Here is a 27,263-nt window from a genome sequence, read left to right as displayed (position 1 = left end):
CAACCTTGGCTCACAAGGGTAAGAGCCAGGCCCTGCCATCCGCCCCTACAGGATGCGAGACCTCGTAATTGTCTTCAATTACAGAGCTCCGGCCCTCAGCCCTGGCTTCCGACAGGAACCAGAGCCCAAGCCCGAGCCACTTCCACGGGGGGCTGGGAGCAACCCAGCCCCCTCTGCAAGGTTTGGAGGCTCTCGTGGTCTCCAGAGCTCTGGCAAATGCCCACGGGCCCTGGGCTTCGCTCACAGAGCGGCCTAAGGGCTGCTGAGAGCCCATCCCTGTTGAACACCCACCTTCTTTGTCCCTGATCAGGATGAAACTTCTGTGAGCAGTGAAGATTTTGATATGAACGACTCCACATGGATGTCAGCTGACCCACACCTGGCCTCCAGCCTGAGTCCCAGCCAGGACGAGAGGATGCGGAGCCCGCAGAACCTCCACAGCCAAGAGGACGGTGAGTGTCTCTCGGTGGCTGGTGGGGGAGAGGCCGTGCAGGACAACAGGGCCCTAGGAATCTGGGCCAGGACCTCTGGGGGTGGCCCAGGCTTACAGGTGCCCCCACAATGTTCGCCACATCTCCGTGGGCCCTAGCTCCCGGTTCCAGGGAGACCAGGTCATTCCTCCCAAAGGTGAATGAATGGCTCTCGGGGACTGGTCGCCTGACGGCGGGCATCATGCTGGCTTGTTTGTCCTGATGCTCAGGAGCTGATGTGATTTCTGAGTTCCCACGATTCAGGTCTGGGTGGTTAACAGTGTGCTTGGCTCGGAACAGTTCATTTGTGCAGCAGTGAAAGCAACGCCAGGCGTCTGCCGCTCTGAGGGAAGGCTGTAGGGACAGGGTCCCTGCCTGTCACCTGGCGATGGAGCAGGCAGTGCACTTGAAAACGTGCCCCCCGTCCCGGGGATGAGATGTGGCCAGGGCTGAGGAGCTGTCTGGACTCTTCCCTGCCCTGGCCCTGCTGCCTCCAGGGCCTGCCAGGCACCACCTCCAGCCTCCCAGAGAAGAGAGACTTCCTCTTTGGGGTGGGAGAGTTGGGCTCAGAAGTCACGCCCAGGAGGCTACTCCAGTGCCCCCTCGTGGCGGCCCCGGGATGCTGGGCACGGGGCTCCAGTGCCTGCCTGTTAGGTGCGGTTGTTGGCCTCAGCGGGCACCTATGGCCAGTGTCCTGGCTGGGCTCCCTTTTCTGGGGAGGAGGTGACTGGGGCTAGGGGATGAGCCACACCAGGCCTCAGAGAACTGGGGTGTAGAGCTGGCAATTAGGAGGGGTCGAAGGTCGGGGCCTGGAATGTGAGAGGGAGGTGCAGGGTTAAAAAGGGGTGTAATGTTAACTCTGTGAAACGGGTTAGGCTTAAAGAGTAAATAAGGGGCAGGAGCCTTGCAGTTTGGGTCAAAGTTCATCTCCATGGCAGAACCGCTCGCCTCTGACTGCTTTCTCAGACCTGAATCCGGCTTTGTCTGGGAGGAGACTCCGCCCGAGGCAGCTGGGTGGCTGGGCCAGGGCTGGGGGGCTCAGGAGGTGGCTCTTTGAGAAGAGGGTGCAAGGCTGCTGGGAAAGAAAAGGCTTCTGTGCCTTGCTACCTCGTGAGGTCAGCACAACCCCTTGTGCTTCCAGCCCCCAGACCAGGACTACCTTCTAGCTTTCCCAGCAGGTGGGGACCTGGGCGGGGGCCGCCACATGCTGCTGGGGGCGCTGAGGCTGGGAAGTGCCCAACAGCTGACCTCCCTCCTCAGCTGAAGTGATTGAGAGCCACACCCAAGGGCTACACCAAGGGCCCCTACAACAACGCTCAGCCTAGAGTGTCAGTTATATTTTCCCAAGAAGGATCCAGAACATGTTTTTTTAAAGAAGGAGAGTATTTTATTTTTTATATTTTTATTGATTTCAGAGAGGAAAGGAGAGGGAGAGAGATAGAAACATCAGTGATGAGAGAGAATCATTGATTGGCTGCCCCCTGCACACCCCCTACTGGGGATCGAGCCTGCAACCCCGGCGTGTGCCCTTCGCCAGAATCAAACCCGGGACCCTTCAGTCCGCAGGCTGACGCTCTATCCACTGAGCCAAACCATCTAGGGCCAGAACATTGTTTTTTAAACTCAGAGCAGTAGGACTGAATGGGGCCCCAGCTTATTCTCAGACAAGTCTTGTGGTATTGCTCCCCACAACCACCCTCGGAGGTCTGGCCTCCGTTGGAGACAGTTCCAGGGAGATTTGGTGATTTGGGGGGCTCCGGGCTCCAGAAGGGAGTGTTTCTGGGGTGGTCACGGGCTTCCTCAGCATCATTGGCCCGCTGCCCCGAGGCAGCAGAATCATGAAGATGAAGCAGAGAGAAGCGCAGAGAGGCTGGTGGGGTCAGCATGTCCTGAGCTGGTCCCCCAGGAGCCTTTTGGGGAGCCCAGCCTGGGTGTGGTCACTAATATTCCCCTCACCTCGCCCCCTGCCATTCAGGTCCCCCTGGCCTGGGTGCTGGGCTGAGGCAGGCTGGCCTGCTGACAGAACATGGGTGTTTATCAGGGCGGGCAGCCAGAGCTGGAGACAGGGAGGATGGTGTTGACCATGATACCATCAATTTAATTATTTAATCAGAGGCTGTGTCTGGAGGCTGTGGGCTGATGTGCTGGCCAGAGGCCAACCTAAGCCCTGTGCGGGGGTCACAGGCCTTCAGAATGCCCAGCCTGCTGGCCCTTCTGGTCCCAGATCTGTTGGTGACGCCATGTCAGACCAAAGCAATGGGCTCCCAAAGGGTTGTGGCTGACACAGCCCCAGCCCGGAGTCCTCGTCCAGCCCTCCAGCTCCCACAGTGGCATGCAGCCAGCGTCCTTCTCCGAAGGTACTTAGAGTGCAGACAGCCTGAGCTCCCGCTCCCGTCAGTGAGTCAGTGGGAGACCATCGGGGCTGCAGGGTGTTCTCATGTCCCCTCTTGTTAACGAAAGTGGGGACAGGCCAAGCAGGAGCTCTAGTTGGCGCTGCACTCCACACCCAGCCACAGCCCTCCACGGTCTCCGCTCCCTGCTCGTATGCCTTCATCCAGAGGCTTCCCCAGGCCCACTGACCATCTCTAACCCATGGAAGTGGCAAGTTGGGAAGATGATGTCTGAGGCCCCCACCGTGAGCTCTGAGATGTGGACCGTGTCAGTGTCGCTCTCTGCTCCGTCCCAGTGACTGGAGCTGCATGCCAGGCACATTGGAGGGGCCTGCTGAATACTCGTGGTCTGGATGAATAGAGGAACTACTTTTTTGAGACCTACCAGAGAGGATATAGGTCTGCCCCTTGTTGAGGACAAGTTGGGTTTTTCCTCTTCCTCCTCCTCCTCCTCCTCACTTTTCAAGTTTTAACAAAGGCAGATGAAGGCAGGGCAGGTTCCAGGGCTGACACCCAGGAATGAGTGATAAACAGGCCAGCTCCCCATCCCCGCAGCTTTTCTCGAGGTTTGCCAGCCGGTGCGAGTGTGCTTGCAGTCAAGTAAGCTTATTTTTCTTCCCCGAGCCCTCCCTCCATTGCCTGCAGGCTTTACTTCACAGATCTCTCTGTAGCCATTCCCAGCTCCCTGAAATCACAGCACTGGCCGGAGCACCACTTGCAAGGCACTTCCTCGCTGGGGCTATAGCTGCCGTGGTGAGCACATCACCCTTGTCTCCTGTCAGGAGAGGAAACAGGATCAGGGAGCGGATTTGGGCACCTGGCCTGAGGCAGGAGGTGCGCAGGCTGCCCTCTTCCTCCTTGGCACGCGTGAAGGCCATGTGTGAGGTTCTGGGGACCAGGTCTCGATAAATAGTTGTTCCGGCCCTAACTGGTTTGGCTCAGTGGATAGAGCAGCCGTGGGCAAACTACGGCCCGCGGGCCGGATCCGGCCCGTTTGAAATGAATAAAACTAAAAAAAAAAAAGACCGTACCCTTTTATGTAATGATGTTTACTTTGAATTTATATTAGTTCACACAAACACTCCATCCATGCTTTTGTTCCGGCCCTCCGGTCCAGTTTAAGAACCCATTGTGGCCCTCGAGTCAAAAAGTTTGCCCACCCCTGGGATAGAGCGTCAGCCTGCAGACTCAAGGGGTCCCAGGTTCGATTCCGGTCAAGGGCATGTACCTGGGTTGCGGGCACATCCCCAGTGGGGGGTGTGCAGGAGGCAGCTGATCGATGTTTCTCTCTCATCGATGTTTCTAACTCTCTATCCCTCTCCCTTCCTCTCTGTAAAAAAATCAATAAAATATATATTTTTAAAAAACAGTTGTTCCTCTCTTCCCCAGAAACGGGCACGGAAGCCTGGGAACCAGAGGAGCCCCCCCCCCCCCACACACACACACCCAGAGCATTGCCTTTTCAGGGGCCCAGAGCGACCCCTCCCGTGCTGCTCACACACAGCCAAGACCCCTCCAGACCACCGCTAAGCCTGCTGAGGCTCTGCGCTTTCTTTGGAGTCCAGACAGCACTCTGGTCTCGACACAGATGCCTGGAAAAGCACTCTGGCCCAGGGCTGCCTTTTGGGGTTGGAGAGAGGATGCCTGGGAGAAATCAGCTGTTGAGACTTTGCCCAGAGATACTGTGGTCTGGTGCTGACTTGGGCCTGAACAGCGTGTCAGTCTGTAATGACGCTCTGTCAGTGGATTATCTGATGCCCGTCTCTTCCCGGATACCATGAGCACCCTGAGAGCACAGGGCCAGGCCCAGAGCAGGCAGACCAAAATGTCTGTTGAATGAATGAGTGAATGCAAGAGTGAACGAGGGCAGGCTCCCAGGCAGGTGAGCCAGCAGGCCCCCTGGCCATCGGGTACGTGGCGAGGCCAGGGTCCCCACTCCAGCAGGCAGCGCCAGGCCAGGGCCCCCTCCTTCCCTTTCCTCTTGATGTGCTTCACCAGGCCTCTTGCTCTGCCCCTTCCTGAACGGAAAATGTGAGGCCTGGCCTTCAGAAGGGACGCATGGGGGTGGGGAGCGGACGTTACTCACCCCCGGGGCAGACAGGAAATCAGCACCAGGAGAACTGGGGGTCCTGCTTCCTTTTTCCTGCAGGGTCACCAGGAGTTGCCGGCTGGGTGGTGTCCTGGGGCGTCCCAGGGCCTCTTGTTTGAGCCTCTCAGATGAGACGCTCCTCGGGGCCTCAGAGCTTCCTTCCCTCTGGGGATAGGGAGCCAGCTGACCCGCTGGCCTGGGCCTCCCCCCCAGTGCCCATTACCGGGCTGTGAGCCTTTGGTTCTTTCAGGCTCGTCATCAGGTCTGTCATGGGAATAGCGAGCCTCTGCCGTGACATGCCAACAACCGTCAGCCCACCCTGCCTTGAAGGAGCCTGCCCTTGGGGCTATAAGCTTCTGAGGGCAAAAGGGGCATCTCCGCAGAAATGTATCTTATTTTTCTCCTTATTTCTAAAGTATTACATTCAATGTAAAAAAATTTAGAACAAGATAGAGGAAAAAAAAATGAAAATAAAAAAGACCAATGTTTGGGGCATATGTTTCTTGATCTTCTCCGTGTATAATCAATCTCATTTTCTTCAAAAAGCGGGGAGGGGACCATGTCGTTGCGGCCATCTTTTTCCCCCACTTAATGTCGTTTGCCTCTGCCCCTGTGACTGAGGTGGCATTTTTAAAGGTTGTTTGGTTAGTTCAGTGTCGGGGGCCCCTTCCTGGGCCCTCTGTGTGCTGGGTCCCCAGCTGGTGACAGGCGGGGACGCTGTGAGTCACGGCGATGGCTCTGCTTTTCCTACCGAGAGGGAATAACCTGCCCAGACCATAGTCTCTCTGACTCCAGAACCAATGTTTGGGCCACTCATGGGGAAGGACATGTAAGTCCCCCTTTTGCTTCATTAAAAACAGGGCCTTGCCCTAGCTGGTTTGGCTCAGTGGGTAGAGCACCAGCCTTTGGACTGAAGGGTCCGGTTCGATTCCAGTCAAGGGCACATGCCTCAGTTACAGGCTCGACCCCCAGCCCTGGTCGGGGCGCATGTGGGAGGTAACCAATCGATGTTTCTCTCTCACCGATGTTTCTATCTTTCCCCTCTAAAAAGTCAATAAAGACATATTTAAAAAACAACAACAAACAAACAGTGCCTCAGGGAGTGTCCTCAGGACTAAGGCTTGAATCCTAAGGCCCCCCCCCCCCCCCAAGTGATCAGCAAATGGCTGTTGAGTAGCCAGGGGCAGAGACTGGGCCAGCGAAGGCCTCTCGGAGCAGGCCATGCTGGCGTGATGTTGAAGGCCGCTGGGGCCGGCCTGAGGCATCCTGGGCAGCTCGGGCAGCACGTCAGGAGGAGGCTTGGAAGGGGAGGAAGATGTTGAAGGCCAGGATCGGGGCCCCTGGGTCGCATGTCTCCAGAAGCTTCGTATGCAGGCAAGGGTGTGGCCTGCAAGAATGCTGGGAACATGGAGAGAGGTGGAGTCACGTCTGTGGGCCTGAGGTCTGAACTGGACACGGCTCCCTGCAGGTGGGCCCTGGTACTCGGCTGTGGCTCTCCTGAGGGGGCCCTGGCCTTCCCTGCCCCTGCAGTGCGGTCTTAAAGCAAGTTGTGCCCCTCTGACCCCTGGCTTCTGCCTCTAGTGTGGCCTGGGTGACGACAACCATTAGTTCTGTGTCCTCAGAAGTTCTTTGTGAGACCAAGGCTTTCTGCCTCCTGACTTGCTCCCCTCAGGTGGGGCCCTCCACTGCCCAGAAATGCAAACTGGCGACAGGGCAGTCCCCCGGGGAGCCAGGGGTGTGACTTGCTTGCCCGGGGCCCAGTGGTTACAGTGGCGGTGCCTCTCCTTTCCTCACCGGCAGGGCCTCTCCTCTCCCCTGCTCCCCCGACCCCACAGTGGTCTTGGGGTGAGGGATGTGTGCAGGCCCCAGGTCCCAGCCACCAACCTCGGATCCTGCCTCCACGCCCTCCTCCCTGGCTGTGTGGCCTGGGCCAAATCACTGCCCCTCGCTTACGGTGGGTGAAGACTGGGTGATGTGTGGGCAGGGCTCAGCACACCCCTGGTGCGGGGGAGGCTCAGTGAACGGTTATGGGGCCGTTTCCTCTGAGGTGGCCAGGCTGGTGCGAGGGGCTCACCGAAGGACCAGAGGCTGGGGTCCATGGCCACAGGCTGAGGGGCTATAGGTGGATCAGCACAGACTGGAGAGTCGTCCTCCTCACCTCTGCCAGCTGCTGTGGTCCCTCCTTGCTTGGTCCAGTCCTGCCTCCTCACCTGTTCAGGTCTCTCTTGGTCCCCTCTGCCCCCGGCACCCTGTAGGGTTCTGACCACAGCTTTCTATTCAACACTCACACCAGTGCCCTGAGCCCCTGCTCTCAATCCCCTAGAGCCGTGGTTGGCAAACTGCGGCTCGCGAGCCACATGCGGCTCTTTGGCCCCTTGAGTGTGGCTCTTCCTAAGCCTTAGAAGTACCCTAATTAAGTTAATAACAATGTACCTACCTATATAGTTTAAGTTTAAAAAATTTGGCTCTCAAAAGAAATTTCAATCATCGTACTGTTGACATTTGGCTCTGTTGACTAATGAGTGTGCCGACCACGGCCCTAGAGTTTTATCTCTTTGGAAAGGGAGCTGGGCGTGGAGGGTCTGGATACTTACGCAGTTTCTCCTGAGTTCCCATCCCATTCCCCACCCACATGTGCCAGAGCCCGTCAGGGAACCCCGAGTCTTGCTCCGTGATCTGCAAACCCCAGATCTGTCCCAAGCTCAGCTGCAAGTTTGTCCTGCCGTCCAGCTGTTTGGGCAGTCACTGTGCCGGGCAACCATGGGTGCCCCAGGAGCGTCCTCAGCCCGTGGTGGAAGCTGCTCGTGCAAGGGCACGGGCGGGGACCATGTGCTAGTGCTGACGGGGCGAGTGAGAGTTGGGGCCAGGCCAGGCAGACTCAGTCGCCGCATTACCCCCGGGCCTTGGTCACTGCTAGTGTCCTCTGCAGATGGTGTCGCCCTCCCGCGGGGTCACCTCTGGGGTTAGAGCAGCTCCCCCGCTCCAGGGGCCATAGGGTTCCATGGCCTATGCAGCCACCTCCCACGGCCCCACACCCGAGCTGGGGCATCCACCCCGGTCATTGTCACATGGTGGGAGGATTGTGGCCGCTTTACCACAGCCGTCCTTTTCCTGCGGGGGGCTTTTAAGCTGAGCCTTCTCTCCCCGTCACAGGCACATCTTGCCCTGTCCTTCCCCTGACCCCACTTGTCCGAGGTGAGGCTGGAAACTGGGTCTGGGCCGCCTCCTCCGGCTACAGGTCACCCTCCTCGTTCTAGAGCAAGAGCTGTTGCTCCTATGTAAGGCTCTAAATATCCACACCGGATGGAGAGGCAGTGGCCTCCTGCCCTCCCCTCCCCCCAGGAACAGAGAACTGGGGGCCCAAGCCCTTCCGGGAATTGGCCACGGGCCCCCCTGGCAGTCCTGGGCCACAGGAAAGTGTCCATCATCAGCTGGGCTGCAGGCAGCACAGACAATGCTGGGCTGTCCTGGTCTCTGGACACCGAAGACGAAGAGAGGCTGGGAGACAGCACGGAGGGATCCTTTATCCCAGGAGCAGGCGGGGCCCGCTCAGCCCTGGCCTTGTGCAGGCTGCCAGGGTCTCGGGCCCCGGCTCCCAGACACCTGGTGAGGACATTCGTGCAGGACAGGCCCGGGCCTGAGAGGTGAGGGCGAGGGAGAGACCCCCTCCCCCACACACCTGAGATTCGCCTGGGCCATCAGCACATCAGGGCCTGCCCCTGCCTGTGCCCCTCAGCCCAGGGTGTATGTGAACCCCACTGCCTGCTGACCGTCTGCGGAAGGCCCTGCTGTGCTGGGGAGGAGCTGGGGGAGGGCATGAAGGAGAGGCATTACCACCCTGAGCCTATCCAAGGGCAACTTTCCCAGGAACCAGGAAGTGACCAGGGCCACGTTGGCGTCATCACTCTGACCTAAGGACTGGGATCCACCGAACCCAGACCTGTTTCCCTGGCCCTCACCCCCGCCCACCCCCACTCCCCCCCTCCCCCGGCCACACACACACACACACAGGCTCAGGGGCAGGGCCCTGCCCCATGAATCATTCACACATGGTTGCCCGAAGTGGCTTTGTTTGCTCTCAGAGCACATGATTGGTTTTGGGGTGGGAGGGTGGAGTGGGCATCTCATCTAGAGCTTTGCACATTGAATTAGCATTGATTTTCCACTGCCTATGCTTGGCCTAGAGGGTGGGGCCAGGGGGAGTGTGGAACTTGGGAAGACACGGACCCAGGCAGTCTGTCCTGGGACTGTTTCCTCCTGGGCACTTAGGCCAGTGTGTGCTGGGGGAGGGGCTACAGGACGTGCGGTGGGGACAGGGGTGGGGTCTGCTCCATAGTACAGATGGGGTAAACCAAGGCCCATCTGGGCTCTGCTGCTCACTCAGTGTGACGGCTGATGAATTCCCTCTGGGAGCCTTGGTTCCTCCCTGATGCCTGCTGTGGGGGTGGGTATGCACGTTAGGCATGGCGGGCGTGCTGGCCTTCCACGCAGACTTAGTGCCCGCCCCACCAAAGGTGGCGCCGTCCCCAGTGCCCCTCACTGGCCCTGCTCAGGCCAGCTGCCCCAAGACCCCAACTCTCCCCTCCAGCTTGGACACCTCCCTAGGGGCCAGGATCTGCACTGAGAGAAATCATTTTAGTTTCAGGTGGAAGTCACAGAAACCTCGGTCTGCGCTGTCTAATACAGGAGCCACAGAGGTCATTGAAAAGGGCTCGTGAGAACGGAGGTTTGCTGTCCTGTGCATAACTCTGAAACAGGGAGTTTCAAAGTTAGCATGGAAAGAGAACGTAAAATATCTCCGTTTTAACACAGTAGTAATCACTTGTTGAAATTACAATGTTTTAGATATATTGGGTTAAACAAAACAGGTTATTAAAATTCATTCTGCCTGTGTCTTTTCACTTTTTTAATGTGGCTACTAGAAAACTGAAAATTTCCCAGGTGTGGCTCGCATTCTGTGTCTATTGGACAGCCCTGCTCGGAGTTGGCACCTGTTTAAGGAATGAGTCACAAAAGCTCGGGCAGGAAGGCGGGTGCTGTGAGTAGAGGTGCGGGTGTCCCTGAGCTGGTGGCTTTAGGTGAGAGTGGAGCCTTTGGAACCGCAGGGATGGGTGGGGTGCACAGGAGGGGCAGCCAGGCGGGCAGTCAGGACCCGGAGGCCAGATGGTGGGGGCAGGCGCCCAGTGTGACCCCCTCACCCACGAGGCTGGGATCCCAGTGGCACTGCCTCACCCAGCCTCTGAGTGTCTCCACCCCACCCCCATTGAACCCGGGGCCCTCCCCCTTCTTTCCGGGAGGAAGAGCAGGGTAGCCAGCCAGGAGCCGAGCACTCCCGGGGAGCTATGCATCATGTAAACACGGCCTAGGCCACTGGCCTTTGTCAAAGCAGGCGGAGGCCAGCCCAGCGAGGTGCACACCCCAAATTCAGAGCAAAGTCTGCCCCAGACTGCAGCCCAAAGGCTGAGGGAGGAGAAAGGGGGCGGCTCTTCAGACATCCGGCCCAGCTCCTCTGGTGTTCACACCTCCCTGGCCCAGGCACGGTGGGGCTGCTGGCTCCAGCACGCTGCACTCCCCCGGCCTTCTCCTTTGTGTGTGAATTATTGATGTCCCTGTTCTCCCCTGCCCGGCTGCTGCTGCTGCCGCCGCTGCCATGGAGCCATGAAGGAGGGAGGCAGTGTCTCCAGCAGCTGCGCCTCTGCCCACCGAAGGCAGCCTGCACCAGGCCGGCTGGGCTGGCATGGCCATATGCCCACGGTCCCGGGGATGGCGGACCAGCCCACCTTGGGAGCCAGTGTGGGTCTCACCCTGGGAGAGGGTGCCACTGGCTGTGGCCCTGGAGCCTGGTGTGGCGATTGGCGGCTCGCACAGAGCTGGGCTTGTGCAGGCTGCAGGGCGCCCAGCCCACATAAGGGCATTGTTTGCCGAGGTAAAAGGGGTTTTTGTCTTCTTCTGGAGATGGGACAGAGGGAGAAACAATTTCCCCCATTCATCACTAATTCCCCCATTTGAATAGCAGCACATTGCCCCACGTTAAATAGATGGGCACAGCAGGCCTTCCCTGCCCGTAGGCATTCCGGGTGCAGGTGGGGGGCTCTTCGTCCTGCCCAAATCAGAGCCAGGGAGGCCTCGTTTTGTGGACATGTCCAGAAGGGGTGCGGTCCCCAGCCGCTCCCCTGCAGCCCCCCAGTCGCCCTTCTCTCTATGGCTCGAGGTTGGGGCAGCCTTGTCCTGCTGGCATTGTTCTGGGCTCTAGCAGGCTGGCCTCGGGGGGGGGGGGGGTGCCTATGCTGGAGGGACCTCCTGGCACAGCAGCACAGGTGGGAACAAGAGGGTCACCCCCAGCTCCAGGTCTGGGCGTCTTTAACCAGAACACGCGCCTGTCCAAAGAGCCCTGAGGCTGGAGGCCTGCACCCCTAGAAGGCCCAACTCCTACACCCCCTGTTCCAGGTCCTCAGTGCCGTGGGGCCAGCTGGGTTCTTTCACAGGGTCATAAAGTGTCAGAGCCCAATAGGGCGGCTGCAGCAACTTCCTGGACTGCAGATAAGAGTTGCCAAGGAGGCGGGCTGTGCCCAAGGTCAGGAGGCAGCGAGGCCCCGCACTGCCCCTGCCTGGGCTGCCGCAGCTCATGCAGCAGGGGTTTGGGTGTGTGTCTGTGTCTTCCTTCAAGCACATGTTTTTGGAGGGGTTGAGAAGAGGAAAGGGTTAGGAATGGGCCAGAAACCTGGCTTGCCCAGCCTGGGGTACTGGCGTTTCTCTGTCCCTCCTGTCCCACTCTGTGCCGGGTGCTGCGCTAGGTGCTGGGGGCGGTCCTGAAGCCAGCCCCTCCCGCAGGTACCTGCACCGCAGGACCACGCTGGGGGCAGGCCTGGGCTGTGCTGGGCCACGTAAGGAGAGAGCCGACTTGGGCTCCAGTCCTTTGTCCGGGGCGGGGGGGGGGGGGGGGCGCAGTATGAATTGCTCAGACCAAACCAGACACACGTGACACAACCTCCCTTTAGCACCAGCCCTAAGGAAATTACTGGCTTCCATAAGTGTGTGGGCCTCCCTGCCAGGGGCGTTCAGCTCCAAGGGGGAGAGCACTTCTTCCCAGTCACCCCAGGACAAGCCCCAGGACTGACTTTCCTGGGTTGAAACTGGCTTGTCGCTAATCACCATGGTGGGCCGTGCTGAGTGGCCAGGCCTGGGGCACCTGCTTCCTCCGGAAGCCTAGGGATGCCTCCCCAGATAGAGCAGTGATGGCGAACCTGTGACACGCGTGTCAGAGGTGACACGCGAACTCATTTTTTTGGTTGATTTTTCTTTGTTAAATGGCATTTAAATATATAAAGTAAATATCAAAAATATAAGTCTTTGTTTTACTATGGTTGCAAATATCAAAAAATTTCTATATGTGACACCAGAGTTAAGTTAGGGTTTTTCAAAATGCTGACACACCGAGCTCAAAAGGTTCGCCATCACTGAGAGAGAGGGATGTGGTTTCTGGAGAGTCCTGTCAACCTCGGGTCTGACCACGAGAAAACACGTGAGAAATGTTCTAGGAAAAACAGGTAGAGGGGTCAGCCTGGGCAGGAGGCTGGGCAAGGAGGCCTCACTAGAAGGCGATGTTTAAGCAAGGCTCTGAAGGAGAAGGAATGTACGAGAGAGAGAGAGAGAGAGAGAGAGAGAGAGAGAGAGAGAGGGGGGGGGGGGGGAACAGCCAGTGCAAAGGCTCCGACCACAGCTGGAGTTGAAGGGATGGATCAAAGCCCTCGGCGCTCCCTTTGGAGCCCCATCTCCTTCAGAACCCGTATGTTTGATCTCTGGCTTAGTAGAGCGTGAACCCCCAGGACAGTGGCCACCCCTATCTTTTCACCACTGTGTCCCCAATGTCTCTCATGGGCCTGACACCCAATAGGAGTCCCAGAAAGGAAGAGAATGGGGCAGAAGCGGCATCTTCCGGGTGCTGTCCTCTCCCTCCTCCCCTCACTGTGCCTCCTCAGATTTGGCACCGGCTCCTAGGGATCCCAAGAAGCCCACGTTGCAGTCTGGGAAAGATGTGTGTGGAGGCAGTAGGTCTATTTTGAATTGAGAAAGTGGGGTATAGGGAATCAACTTTTTTTAGTGCCTACTGTCTATACCAGGTATTGTACTAGTATACACCCTACAAAGACATGACACCATTTGGAAAGGAATCTGAGGCTCAGAGAGGTAGCCCCGTGTCCATCCCCCTCCACCAGCCCCTCCGCTTTCTGCTTGGAACCCAGTTGGCAACAGGAGGACCCGAGTTGTGGGCAGCCCTGAGCAGGCGCTGCTGGGCAGGCTGCACAGGCAGAGGCCAGCACGCCGGTCCAGGGTGCTTAAGCGGCGTGATTGGAGGGCACCCGCTCTGGGGACTCTTGTCCCTCCGATGTGGGCTCTGTGTGTAGCTGGCTTGCCCTGCCGCCAGGTGCCGGGTGGAGGTGGGAGAGGCTTGGCCTTTGGGTAAATGGAGTGGGAGGAAATGGAGATTATGAACTGGGGCCTACTGGCCTGGATTTTTTTGTGGTGAAATACATAAAACATAATTTTCCCCTTTGAACTTTTTAAGCATGCAATTGAACAGCATTAAGTACATGGACAGTGTTGTGCAACCAGCACCATTGCAAAAATACAGCGGGTCTTTGAATAACATCTGTCGTTTTGTTCAACATCGCTTTGTTACGTGATAGGAAAAAATCAAGTCTGGTCAGTGCCACTGCCTGCATGGATTTGCTCTGGTCACTCATGACCCTGAACTGGAATAAGCGGGTTGGAAAATAATCATCTTGTTTTTATTAATCTATTTTTTTTTAAATATATATTTTATTGATTTTTCACAGAGAGGAAGGGAGAGAGATAGAGAGTTAGAAACATCGATGAGAGAGAAACATCGATCAGCTGCCTCCTGCACATCTCCCACTGGGGATGTGCCCGCAACCCAGGTACATGCCCTTGACTGGAATCGAACCCGGGACCTTTCAGTCCGCAGGCCGACGCTCTATCCGCTGAGCCAAACCGGTTTCGGCATTATTAATCTATTTTTTAAAAAATATATTTTATTGAATTTTTTACAGAGAGGAATAGAGAGTTAGAAACATGGATGAGAGAAAAACATCGATCAGCTGCCTCCTGCACACCCCCTACTGGGGATGTGCCCACAACCAAGGTACATGCCCTTGACCGAAATCGAACCTGGGACCCTTGAGTCCGCAGGCCGATGCTCTATCCACTGAGTCAAACCAGTTAGGGCTATTAATCTTTCTTAAATGTATGTATAGCTCACATTTATTTCAGTGTTTAATATTAGAAGTCTTTTGGGGTCTTTATTTAGAAATTTGGTGATATTTTTTTACCAGAAATATGCCATAGGAACTTAATGCTTGTTTATATCAATTAGCCTGTGGTAAAATCAGTTTTCTTATACATTGTTTTGCTTAAAGCCTCAGTTTCCAAGAACCTATAGATGAATGTAGAGTTAGTATCACTCTGAACAGAAACTCTGTATCCATTAAGCAATAACTCCCATCCCCCCTTCTCCCAGCCCTAATATATATCTTTTGTCTCTATGAATATGCCTATTTTAGGTATTGTATACAAGTGGACTCATTCAGTATTTGTCTTGTTGTGTCTGGCTTATTTTACTGAACATAATGTTTTCAAAGTTCATCCATACTGTAGCGTGTGTCAGAATTTCATTCCCTTTTTATGATTAAATTATGTTCCATTGCACAGAGACCACATTTTGTTTATCCATTTATCTGTCAGTTTTTCAAAACGTAAACATTGTATGTCATTCGCTAATATTTTAAATCTGCATATACACTGTTGCAGGTTCCAGTTTCTTCTAAAAGCTCGGAATGCTCGGCCACAGGAGGTCTGGGCTCCAGGCGCTCACAGGTTTCATCTGCCCAGCCACTTTGCTTCCCAAACTGGGGTGGCATCTGAGTAGTGGGGCGGGGGGTGCCACCACCTGTGGTTCCTTGGCTGGACAGCCCAGGTGCACAGCCGTGGGAGAAGGACACTGGCAGCTCAAGAGTCTGGGCCACCACCCTGGGCTTCTGAGCTGGGAGTGCCTGCCCGTGTGTCCTCCCAGCCCATGAGTCTCCTGCTCACTCAAGCCAGGACCAAGGGGGTCCACACTCCCGGAGAAAACCTGGTCGGGATGTTGCCTCTGGGGTGTGGCCCTGCAGAGAAGGGGTGGCTGGGCCTCATCCCCATGCTGAGTGCAGTGACCGCTCACCGAGGGCCAGATGTGGTACCTGTGGACCCTTCTAGCTACATCCTCCTTCAGGAGGAGGAAGATGCTACCTCCAGGGTCAAACAAGTGGCTTGTTGGGGTGGTGCCAGGATGTGGAGGGATGGGAGCTCAGTGGATCGGCCCGTGTGAGTGACCATCCTTGCCTGGCGGAGGATTCGGACCCTCGGGTGTGGGGGCCTCTCCAGCAACGGGCCCTGCCCTGGTGGGGGGAGGGCAGCTCCCAGGACTAATCCTGGGCCATGTGAGTACCTCCTTCCTAGGAACAGAGGGAGAAGGAGGGTGGCTTTGAGCCAGGCCTGAAGGCTGACTGACGTTTACTGAGCTGGAAGTAACATGGCAGGCAGGCAGCAGTGCCCAAAGCAAAGGTCTGGAAATGTAGGTCCAGTGGTGGCCAGTAGAGTGGGACCTGGGCCGGGGAGAGACTGCAGGGGCCATGGGACCGAGAGCACACTGGGCAGGCTGTGGGGAGCAGGGAGGTTATTGAACAGGGCAGTGATGATGAGGCCAGTGCTGGGAAACAGTGGGGTGGGGCCATATGATAGAGGGGAGCTGGGGTGCTGAAGAGGGAGGGCAGTGAAGGAGATGGGTGGGTGGGTGGGTGGGTGTGGTCTGGAGGTCGGAGGGTGCTCGGTGGTTGGGTGACTCACATCTGCCCCCAGGAGGGCCTGCACCTTAGTTGTAGTCCCTACTTTGTTTCCCAGCAGGGCCAGGGCCAGCATGCAGTAGATGCTCAGTAAATACTGCTGGTCCGGATTGGTGCTGGAGATAACTACCAGAAGAAAGCCAGGCCCATCGGTGATGGAGGAGAGGGGATGGGCCGCGAGGTCTCAGGGTAGCAGGACCCCAGGCCTGGGGGCTATGGAGTGTGGCTGAGGGAGGGGGTAGCAGTGGGGCAGCTTTGCGCAGACTGGAGCTGCCCTGTAGGAGGAAGGAGGGAGCGGTGGCTGCACAGAGGAGGCCAGGCAGCCTGGCCCAGGGACCTGCGGCAGCTGAGCGGGAGGAGTGCCACTGGGCCTAGGCCTGTCCCATCCCCCTCTGCCCAGGGACCCGCCTGCTTGACTGGCAGCCCGGCCCCGCCCCCTGGCAGCAGGGAGGCCAGTGATTGGTTGAGGCTCTAGAGCCACTCAGTCGCCATGGGGACGCTCTGGAGGCGCTGGTGCGCCCAGCACTGAAGACTAAATCTTCATAATCTGCCGGCTGGAAGGGTGGGGGTGGGGTCCTGCGCTGCGCGACCCTGGCCTTAGAGAAGGGGTGGCCTGGGATGCGGTCAGGGTTCCCTGTGGCCGCCCCCCCACCCCCTCCCTGTTCTGGGTGCGGGTGCAGAGTCGCACGGGCACCACCGAGAACCACATGGTACTCACCTGACACTGACCTGGGAGTTCGAGTTAGTACCGCCGGCCTCTGCCGTCTCAGCAGATCAGCAGGAGGCTGGGCTGGGCGTGGGAGCGGGGCCCGGAGTCTCTCTGAAAACGTCTAGCCCACCAGTTCGTGTGTCCTCCGGGGTGGGCAATTCTGTCTCTGCGCAGCAGGGGGCGCCCTCGACAGAGCTTTGTTGGGCTGTCACCTCATGAAAGCTGGGATGGCCCTCTGAGGTGCAGGGCATGCAGACCCTGTACCCTGCAGCAGTCTCCGTGTCCAAGGTCACTGCACCATGGACAGAGGGCAGATCTGGGGGCCCCTGTGTCTGCGCCTAGGCGGCCAGGATTGCGCTGGGCCTGCTTGCAGGAGGGAGCTGGGAGGTTACAATGGAAGGAAAAATTCAAGGGCCTGCTGTAAGGAGGAGATCCTGTGGGGAAAGGGTGTGAAGGGGCAAGGTTGTGGTGAGCTGGGGAAAGGTGGGGGGCACTGGCCAGACCCCAAGCAGCCTCTGGGGTGACCAAGGACCTCTGGTAGGCAGCAGACCAGTCAGACCTGAGGTCATAGCCACTCACTCCCAAGCCCTTGAAGCTGGGCCTCCCATGAGCCTGGATGTGGTGTTTAAAGTTCATGGCAGAGGGAGCCTGCCCCCACCTCTGGCCAGGTTAGCCTCTTGGAATATCTAAAGGGACAGCAGGGCTCACTTCCTGCCCAGGGATGCTTGGCACAGGGCAAGTCCTCCCTGTGGCTGTTGTGCCCATGGTACCCTGGGAGGAAAGGGTCTTAAGGGATAGTAGGTACTGGGGTGGAGCCTCACACCCAGGCCTCTTGTTTCAGACGACTCCTCCTCCGAGAGTGGCAGCGGCAATGGCTCCTCCACCTTGAACCCATCCACTTCGAGCAGCACGCAGGGCGACCCTGCCTTCCCCGAGATGAATGGCAACGGCGCTGTGGCCCCCATGGACTTCACGGCCGCAGCTGAGGACCAACCCATCAACCTGTGTGATAAGCTCCCGCCAGGCACGTCCCTCGGCACGCCCTCCTACCCCTCGGACAGCTGCGGCACAGATGGACTGCGGAGCCGTGTCAAGTACGGGGTGAAGACCACCCCTGAGGTGTGTGGGGCGATGGGCCCGCCTAAGCCTGGACACCCCAGGGTGTGCCAGGCTAAAGTGAAATTGTCTGTGCCCAGAGTTGATGCCGAGTCAGGGTGGTGGCCAGGGTGCCTTTCTGAGGAGGCTCTGGTATGGGGGGACCACACTGTGACCCCCAGCAAGGCCATTTCTCTGAGCCTGCGTCCCCGTCTTAGAGGAGTGGTGGGTGATGTGTCCCCTTCCACCCACAAGACAGAGTCTGCTTTGGCTAACAGCACAAGTGCCACCTCCAGCAGAGTCCCAAGGCCTCACGTCTCCGGCTACTCGGCAGGCCCCTCCCCGGTGTTACAGATGGTACGGGAAAGGGGCGAGGTCTTTGTGTGTGGCCAAGGGGTGTAGAGGTGGGAGGCTCAATAGGCCAGGCTGCAGGGTGGGCGGGGCAGGTGCTCCCACCATCTGGTACTCCCCCCATACTTTTTTAAAAATTGATTTCAAAGAGGGAGGGAGAGAAACATCCTGCACGCCCCTAGTGGGGACTGAGCCCACAACCCGGGTATGTGCCCCAATTGGGAATCGAACCGTTACCTCCTGGTTCATGGAAGACACTCAACCACTGAGCCACACCAGTTGGGTTTCTTTTTTTTTAAGATTTTTTATTTTTAGAGAGGAAGGGAGAGAGACATCGATGTGAGAGTGAGACATTGATCTGCTGCCTCTTGCACAACCCCTACTGGGGATTGAGCCCACAACCCGGGTATGTGCCCTGACTAGGAATTGAACTGGCCACCCTTGACAACACCCAACCAACCGAGCCACACCTGCCAGGATACTGCCCCACTCGTGCTGGGTCTGACCTCTTTGCCTGGGACACGGGAAAGGCAGAGCTGCTGTCCCCGGTGAGCAAAGAGCTGGAGAGGGAGTTTGTCCCCAAGCCTCAGGCCACAGGTATGAGCCCAGGAAGTAAGATGACAGCAGGAGTGCCACCAACAGCTCATATCTTACGTTTCCTGCCTCCGCTGACCCTGCCAGAGGACTGGCTAAGGAGCAGTTTGGGACGTGACTTGCACAAGTCTTTTGACTCAATTGCAAGTCTGGCATGAGCCAGTGGCAGGCCAGAGGACCTGGGTGTTGCTGTCCCCTTTCAAGTCTATGTATGGATCAAGAGATGGGCACAAGGCCAGTGGTTCCGGGGAGGCCAAGCCTGTGGGATTGGTCACAGGAGGCCTGGTGGTGTCCATTTTCTTCATTTGTCAACAAGAGCTGTGACCCCTGCCAGACCACCCTGTGGCTACATCGCAGGGTCTGACCTGTAGCTCTTTGTTTCCTGGGCCCAACAACCTGCTAGGTGCCCACCTCCTGGAGGGCAGGGACAGCGCTAGTCAGGATCCCAGTAAGTGAAGTCAGGACTCGCCAGAGATGCAAACTTCCTGAAAGGCAACGACAGTGTCCCCAGGTGGGCCCTGAGCTGCAGAGGGTGACACGGTGGGAAGCTGGGAGGGGAGGGGAGTGCGTTCCCGATGGGGGTGGTGCTGTATTCGGGTGAACGCCCCTCCCGTGTGCGACACCTGGTTGTCTTCCCCTTTATCCTCAGTGGCTCTCCGCTCTCGCAGAAAGGGGGCGGGTAGCAGACAGGAGGACCCCCGCCGGGAGCTCTGGGAATACACTTTGCCTAATGGACCTGTCGCCTTGGCTGGTTCCCTCTCCCAGCCCATCTGTTCCTCCTCCCCAGCAGACAGCACACGGCTGCTTTTGTGACAGCTCGGTTATCACCTCAGGGTTGCAGCCCCTTGGGGGTTGGGGAGAAAACCCCAAAGCAGAACAGATCTGGCACAACCAGAAGAGGCTGGCTGTTGGTGGGAACCCTCTCTGTGTCTGCCTTTCCCTCACACGACGTGGCCGGTCATGGTGTGGCCTCTTGCTGAGTAAACCACTAACACCCTCCACCCAGTGCCCCCGGACGCCAGGCCTTGGGTGAACTGTTGTCGGCAGTCCTCCCTGCAGCTGCCAGGAGGGGGCAGTGTGGCTGTCCCCATTCCAAGGTGAAGGGGAGGGTGACTTGCTCAGGACCTTGCAGCTTTGGCTCATGAGGCAGGGGGTGTGCTGGTACCCAGTTCCTAAGCTCACCGAGGCCTGTCGGGGACCATGGAGGGCCTGCCTGACGGCCCTTCCTCTCTCAGTCCCCCCCCTACAGCTCAGGGAGCTACGACTCCATCAAGACCGAGGTCAGTGGCTGCCCCGAGGACCTGACTGTGGGCCGAGCTCCCACAGCAGATGACGACGACGACGACCACGACGACCACGAGGACAATGACAAGATGAACGACTCCGAGGGCATGGACCCTGAGCGCCTCAAGGCCTTCAACGTGAGCACCGGGTCGGTCCGGCGGGCGGGGCCGCAGCCAGGGCCAGCCCTCCCCACCGCCTGTCTCTCCCACAGATGTTTGTGCGTCTCTTTGTGGACGAGAACCTGGACCGCATGGTGCCCATCTCCAAGCAGCCCAAGGAGAAGATCCAGGCCATCATCGAATCCTGCAGCCGGCAGTTCCCCGAGTTCCAAGAGCGGGCCCGCAAGCGCATTCGCACGTACCTCAAGTCCTGCCGGCGCATGAAGAAGAACGGCATGGAGATGGTGAGCCCAGCCCCCCGTCACCTCCAGCTAGCCTCCGGGATGGCTGGGCGTCCCCTTGGCCAGACACTTTACCCATCATCCTCCCAATGTCCCAGGAGCCGCACCATGATCCCTGTTTCACAGCGTGGGGAGCTGAGGTCCCTAAGAGGCCCTGCTCCATAGATAACGGCCCTGAAGCCTGACCCCGGCCCTCCACCAGCACCTCTAGGGCAGGGTCTCTGTGTGGGCCCAACACTGCCCTGTTCCCATTCTGCCTGCAGACCAGACCCACACCTCCCCACCTGACCTCGGCCATGGCCGAGAACATCCTGGCAGCTGCCTGTGAGAGCGAGACGAGAAAAGCAGCCAAAAGGATGCGCCTGGAGATCTACCAGTCCTCGCAGGTACTGCTCGCTGCCGCCACTGTCAGGGGGTTGCTTCTGGGGGGGCGGACATCAGTCATTCCACAGACATTGGGGCCCCCAGTGCAGAGGGACCAGGCGGACCTACCAAGAAGGCAGCAGTGATCGAGTGGGATGGGGAGAGCTTGGGCACCCAGGCCCTGCAGACCCAGGAGGGCATCTGGGCTTCATCCCGAGGGCCCTGTGTGAGACGACCAGGGATGGAAACAGTCCTGCAGGACACAGCACTGTGTCTCAGAAACTCTTCATCCACCTTGTCCGGTTTGCTGCCCCTCTGGTTCCTCAGTACAGTGGGGCCTTGACTTATGAGTTTAATTCGTTCCGTGACGGAGCTCGTAACTCAAATTACTCCTTTGTCAAATCAAAAAGTGAACGAGTGAGACACGTGATGCTGGGCTGATGTTGTGGCGTTCACTGTGACGTTCGCTGCGCCAACTAGCGGTGGGGTATCTGAAGCTGGCTCGTAACCCGAATTTTAGCTCGCAACTCAAAAAAATCGGCCAAGAGACGGCTCGTATCTCGAAAAACTCGTTAGTCGGGACACTTGTAAGTCAAGGCCCCACTGTCTCTCCCTCCCCCTGCAGGACGAGCCCATAGCCCTGGACAAGCAGCACTCCCGGGACTCTGCAGCCATCACCCACTCCACCTACTCACTGCCAGCCTCCTCCTACTCCCAGGACCCCGTGTATGTCAATGGCGGCCTCAACTACAGTTACCGCGGTTACGGGGCCTTGGGCAGCAACCTGCAGCCCCCTGCCTCCCTGCAAACAGGAAATCACAGTAATGGTGAGTGAAAGAGGCTACGGCCTCGAGAAGGGGGAAAAGTAACTCCTTCATGGCTCAGGGACCCTTCCCATCTCATCATCTTAGCCAGTCCCTCGAGAGGAAAGCAAGGGAAACTTCAACTGATTCAAACAACAACCCTCCCCCCGCCCTCCCCTCTCCAAGGAGGTGTGCTTTGTTCATTGCACTGTGGGCCTCTCTGCCTCACCCCGCTCATGGCCCTGTGAGCTGAGCACTGCGGTCCATCCAGCCAAGGCCCTGCTCTTTATCGAGTGGAATCCTCTCCACACCTCCCTTTTACCTCCCTGACCAAGGCTCAGTGAGATGGTGGAGCAGGACTTGGTGCAGGCCTGGCCCCATTCACTTGTAGCCTCAGCTCCGGACCTTACTTGTGAGGTGAAGGTCTTTACCTTCCGATGCAGGGCCCAGGCCTGGCCCCATCAGGTCCCCCGGGGCCGTGAGTCCCTAGGTGCTCCTCTATAACTCTTCCCGGGCCACTCTGGGGCCGCCTAGCCCTAGACCAGTCTTGGAGAAATATCCTTGAAAAGGCAGAAACCTCCCCATGGAGGTAGGTGCTCCTGAGTGGGACCTGGAGCGGAGAACTCGGGCCCATGCCCACTGAGGCCAGGTGGGGTGTGGCAGGGAGATAGCAGGTCCCGCTGGGGGAGAACAGCCTGGGGTGATCTCTATACTGATAGGTTTTAAGCAAAGGAGGCTGTAAATTGTACTCTGTCTGCCCCTGTGATATCTGAACAGGAGGGCAGAAGCAGTATGCATTGGGGGGCGGGGGGGGGGGGGCGGGCGGGCACCGGGCTGGGGATGACACCAAGTTGCTGCCTGAGGAATAGTTGGAGGAAGGTGCCAACCACAGGCCAGGGAACCCTCGATCTAGGTCTTGGCCAAAGAAGCCTGAGAATTCCTCTCAAAATCTTGGCTGCAGAAGGGCCCAGGGTGTTCCTAGTCAGTGATGGCGGGAACTGGCCCCTGCCGATCGCAGAGAGCCAGGCACCCTGCACTCACCTTGACCCCCCCAGGAAGTATGTGCAGGTTCCTGGAAGATTCCTGCCTGGGCTTAACTCCTCATCCCTTCCTAATGCCTCTTAACCTAAAAATAAGAGGCTGCCCGGCCCTAGTCCCTGAGCCTGAGGGTGGAAGCTGTCCAGGTGGACCGCTTTCCTTCCAGAAGAAGGGCCAGCTGACAGGTCCCAGGACGGGGAGGCTAGAACCCCTCGTCCCTCCCAGGCAGCAGGCGATGGTGATGAGCCTCCACCTGGCACCACGAGGCATGGCCTGTCTCAGGGCTGCAGCTGTCGGGCTGCTCCTGCTCGTAAGAGCACTGGCCTGCTGACTCCCTGCCCTGCTCTCACCCGCAGGGGCCTCCCTGAGCCTCAGCCTCCTGTCTGTGAGCACCCTGGTTCCGTGGAGGCGGCTGGCCAGATCACTGAGACAGAGATCTGCTCATTTACCTCCTTGCCAGTGGGCACTGGGCTTGAGTCAGTTGGAAAGCAACCAGCAACAGCATGGCTGTAGGGCTCCCAGTCCCACTCTCTCCCAGTGAAGCCTCTAAATGGTTGCTCAGGCAGTTGGGCCGCTGGGTTGGGCAGCCATACAAGTGGCTCAGAGCTCCTTACTTTGCTTATTAGGTTGTCATCTGGAGATGCAAATCAGCTTAAACAGACGTGGGCTCTGCCTGCTCGCCTGGCAACCTGAGCGTCCTCCTGTAACCAGAGCCCGAGAGCAGATAGCTCCGATCAGATGGGCCGCAGGAAACGGACTTTCTCCTCTCTGGGCTGTAGCTAAAGCCCAGGAGAGATGAAGGACAGCCCTGAACATGGGTGAAGAGGACAAGACTTGGGGATGGAGGGAGGAAGGAGGAAGCCCAGGGCCAGCTCACCACCTGTGCAGGTGGTTCCAGCCTCCCTCTGCCATCCCCGGACATTGTCTGGAGGGACTGGGAGCTGCCCCAGAGGGAACCAAACAACCCCTGTCACTCTGAGTCCAGCCCCTGCCGCGTCCAGGAGACCCCAGAGGCACCCCTGCTCCCACCTGGCCTCTCATTTAGCCACCAACAGGGGAGTTGGCCGCTTGCTTGGCTGCTGTTTCCAGCAAGTCACAACCCCACTCCTTCCTGGTTTCATTTTAACAGACTTAACTGTTCCCTTGACTCACAATTTCAAGGATATTCCTAGCAAGTCAGTTCCTAGGGCCCATGTTCTCAAGGGAGAAAATAACCTCATGTGACACACTGTCCCATCTTAGACTCCAACTTCCTTCCCCATTTGGAGTCTGCACCAGCTCCTTTTAGCAGCAGTCTAGTTTCCATCATTTCTCCCAAGATGTTACTTCTGGTCTAGACGTCTCCAATACAAGAGCTTGTCCATCTCTCTTTATAGCAGCATAAAAGCTGCCACTGTAAATGCAATAACGAGTGAAACCAATAACAAGTGAAACCAATAACGTGAACCTACGGGGTGGGGTGGGGGGTGGTGATCGAGAGCCTCACACACCGTGGAGATGACCTCTGCACAGGGCGGTGGGGAGGGAACGGGGCACTGGCCTAGTTGGGTCAGAGAAGCCTCCATAAGGAAGCCCCAGCTTCCAGATCCTCACTTCTTGGATCTTTTCTTACCTAACACCTCAAAAGAATGCTTTTCCAATCCCAGGAGTGTCCGTGTCTCCCGAGAGCCCATTCAGAAAGCCTGGCACCTGTCTGAAAGCTCTTTTCCGGGGGCCTGTGCAGGCTGTGCGGTTCACAGGCCAGGCTCAGCCCCCAGCTGCCTCCTCATTCTGCAGACAGAGAGCCGAGGCTCAGGGAAGCTATGTACAGCCTTGCAGTGGAAGGGCAGGCCGAGCCCAGGCTTGCCTGTTTTAAAGCCAGTGGCCCACCCTGTAGAGCTGCTTGGAAAAGGTGGAGAGGAAACAGGGCCAGTGGGCCCCCCAACATACACCCCGAGTATATTTCAGAAGATGTCACACTCCCTCTTTCCTGCAAAGGGGAGGTGATTTCTCCAGACAGCACTTCTGGGTCCTGTCCTGACCATTCTAACCCTCACACATCCATCCCACACTCTCTCCTGTCCGGCAGCATTAACCTTCCCCTCACTCTGGCACAAAAGACCTCCTCAAAGTAAGGGAGATTCAAGGTCCCTGCTTCCTCTGGAGACAGGCTAACAGCCCCGCCCTCTCCTGCGGGCCGCACTCCCCGCCTAGGCCCACCTCTTTCCCACGGCCAAGCAGGGCAGCTGGCCTCGACAGCTTCTCTCCACTGGACAGAAGTCCCTTCCCGACCTGTGCACGTGTACACGCACACGCACAGGTGTTTGTCGTCCTGGTCTCCTATGGCTCCTCTCTGGCTCTGGACTGCACACTCGTCCCTCTCAGGGATCAGGCCCCTGCTTACCTGCAGCCTCTGACCCCCACCTCTGTTGACAGCCGCACCATTGGGGGAGGATCGCATACATACCTCACGCCCACCAGACACGCCAGCAGCCCTTCTTCTCGGGTAGCCTCAGTTCCTGCCGAAGCTCTGCTCACCGCTTTGGGGAGACAGAGCCAGGCTGTGTACCTGCTGGGGGAGCACCATCCACCTGACGGTCCTCAGAAAGCAGCAGAGGTGTGGTCAGTGCCAGAGAGCCTGTTCCCCGCCTGACGCCACAGCCCGTGCCTTGTCACGTGCACGCTGAATGCAGAGCCATGTGCACACGTGATCTTGGTGAAACCTCTCAACCGCCAGGCCTCGGCTTCCTCCACCTGTCCCGTGGTGAGGACACGTTTCCTCCCTTGCAGGATCACCCTGAGGGTGAACAGAGAACCCCATGTCTCGTCTGCTGGTCCCAGGCCCCATTCTAGGCACTAGAGTTACAACTATCAAGATAGACAAAGGCCTCAGGCCCCCAAGTGCCTGGTCCACAGCAGGCCCCCAGGACAACGAAAAGGATGGCAGCACCTCCCAGGTGCCCTGCAAGGTGTCCACTCCTTCTCACCCTCCCTCTCCCTCCCCACAGGGCCCACGGACCTCAGCATGAAAGGCGGGGCCTCCACCACCTCCACCACGCCCACCCCCACGCCCTCCAGCAACAGCACCAGCAGGACCATGCCCACCGCCCAGCTCAGCCCTACGGAGATCAGTGCTGTGCGGCAGCTCATCGCTGGCTACCGAGAGTCTGCCGCCTTCCTGCTGCGCTCGGCGGACGAACTGGAAAACCTCATTTTACAGCAGAACTGACCCAGCGGCACCTGGAGTGCACTACCCTCGGGAATGAGGCTGTCCCGCCCGACCCAGCTTCCTGCCTCACCAGTTGGTACATTTTGTTTTTTGCAAGAGGTGGGATCCGAGAGCTGTTTCTAGCCACACTCCAAGCACCTGAGACTTTGGGCACAAGGACACTTTTTTTTGGAATCTCACCACACAGGTGCTCTGACCTGCTTGGAAGAGGCCAATGGGGCAGCTTTGGAAGGGCTGGGCTCCCCTGACAGGGCGCTGGGGCCACAGCTCTAGTTAGATCATCTTCGTGGACCCTGATGTTAGAATCCCACTCCCAGATAATTACCTTTCAAGTCTTAGGTGAGCAGAATTGCATATTTATTGAGAAAAACAAAGTGGACCCTTTCTTCCTCTCCCCTTAGTAATTTATTTTTTTGAAAATGGATTTTTTTGTGTTTGTACAGATTGCCAGTCTGTGTCTGTCTGATCAGAAGGATGTCTCCCTGTGCCCTAACATTCCATATCACTACACTGGCGCGGGCGGGGCCGCAGGGCGGGGCGGTGGCGGGGCAGGCGCCAGGGGCTGTCCCTCTGAGTGCCCAGCACCACCAAGCAGGAGGACCTCACCCACACCCACTGCAAAGCAAAGACAAACACACGCCCCCTCCCCCCATTTCACAGAAGCCCCAGACATGGCCACCTGTATTCTACCTCACACTCCAGCGGGGGCTTTTTCCAGGATGTGCCCCGAGCCTGCTCTGAATGGCTGTCTCCCAACTCCCCTACACGGGGTGCGTGCCTGGGGTGTAAGCCCGGCCCTCCTGGCTGCACGACAGGATGGAGACTGGGAGACGGAGGCCGGTCAGCAGAGTCCCGGCCCTCACCCTGCCCAGGGAGTTGAGTTAACACTCCCCGCACAGACCCAGGCCCTCAGGCCCTTGCTGGGAAGACCGTTTCCTCAGGGTGAGCCTCTAGGTGTCAGGCAGCCACTGGCCAGGAGAGGTAGCTGGGCGCCCTTGGACTGGCTTGGCTCCCGTCCCCGGCCCCCGTGGTGGAAATTAAGGGACCATCATCCACCGGAGTAGCCAATTGGGTTCTAAGACCAGCCCTTCTGGAGGGACCAGTCCTGGAAGAAACCTCTCATCCCTGGAGTGTGAAAGGGGCAACAAGGAAAGGCTGGCCTGGTTTCCCTCCTCCCGATAGGCACTTCCTCTTGCTCAGTGCAATACCTACCAGTGCTGCTAAACCAGGGATTCGCCCAGACCTCAGCAGGCCCCCGGGCCTCTCCATGCAACACTCCGTAGCCATGACCGCAGCCTCCGCTGCCACCCCTGCCCAGAGCTGGCAGAAGCCCTCTGTTGCCTTTCCTCCCTCAGAGCAAAGAGGCCCCAGGGAGCCAGGGCCGAGTGGACCCTGGGACGGCCACTGAGAGCCACCTGACCCCAGAGTAGGTATCCCTTCTCAAACCAGCTTCTCCGCAGCCATCTGCCTCCTGGCACTGTGGCAGACCCCCCTCAGGAGGGGCGGGGAGGGCACTCCAGTGTGGGTGTCCCACCCTGTGCTGACTCCCAGCCCCTAGAGGCTGGGGTGGT

General features: G+C 58.0%; 1 protein-coding gene across 1 annotated transcript; it reads left to right on the top strand.

The window, feature by feature from the left end:
• The first annotated feature begins 316 nt into the window (after positions 1-316).
• Positions 317-26,131, top strand: NOL4L (nucleolar protein 4 like). Its single transcript, XM_081096993.1, has 7 exons — positions 317-452; positions 17,398-17,675; positions 19,832-20,017; positions 20,092-20,283; positions 20,544-20,666; positions 21,269-21,470; positions 25,472-26,131. The coding sequence occupies exons 1-7, from the start codon at positions 344-346 to the stop codon at positions 25,690-25,692; spliced, it is 1,311 nt and encodes a 436-aa protein (XP_080953119.1). The 5' UTR covers positions 317-343; the 3' UTR covers positions 25,693-26,131.
• The last annotated feature ends 1,132 nt before the right edge of the window (positions 26,132-27,263 follow it).

The sequence above is a fragment of the Myotis nattereri genome (genome assembly GCF_964212035.1).
Source record: "Myotis nattereri genome assembly, chromosome: 8".
In the NCBI taxonomy this organism is placed as follows: Eukaryota; Metazoa; Chordata; class Mammalia; order Chiroptera; family Vespertilionidae; genus Myotis; species Myotis nattereri.
The sequence above is the reverse complement of the archived record's forward strand: the minus strand, read 5'-3'. Positions and strand labels throughout refer to the sequence as shown.

Coding starts and splice junctions, on each gene's coding strand:
- NOL4L (XM_081096993.1), top strand. CDS start 344: ATGAACGACTCCACATGGATGTCAGCTGACCCACACCTGGCCTCCAGC. Junction 17,676..19,831: donor GGGTGAAGACCACCCCTGAG/GTGTGTGGGGCG, acceptor TTCCTCTCTCAG/TCCCCCCCCTACAGCTCAGG. Junction 20,018..20,091: donor AGCGCCTCAAGGCCTTCAAC/GTGAGCACCGGG, acceptor TCTCTCCCACAG/ATGTTTGTGCGTCTCTTTGT.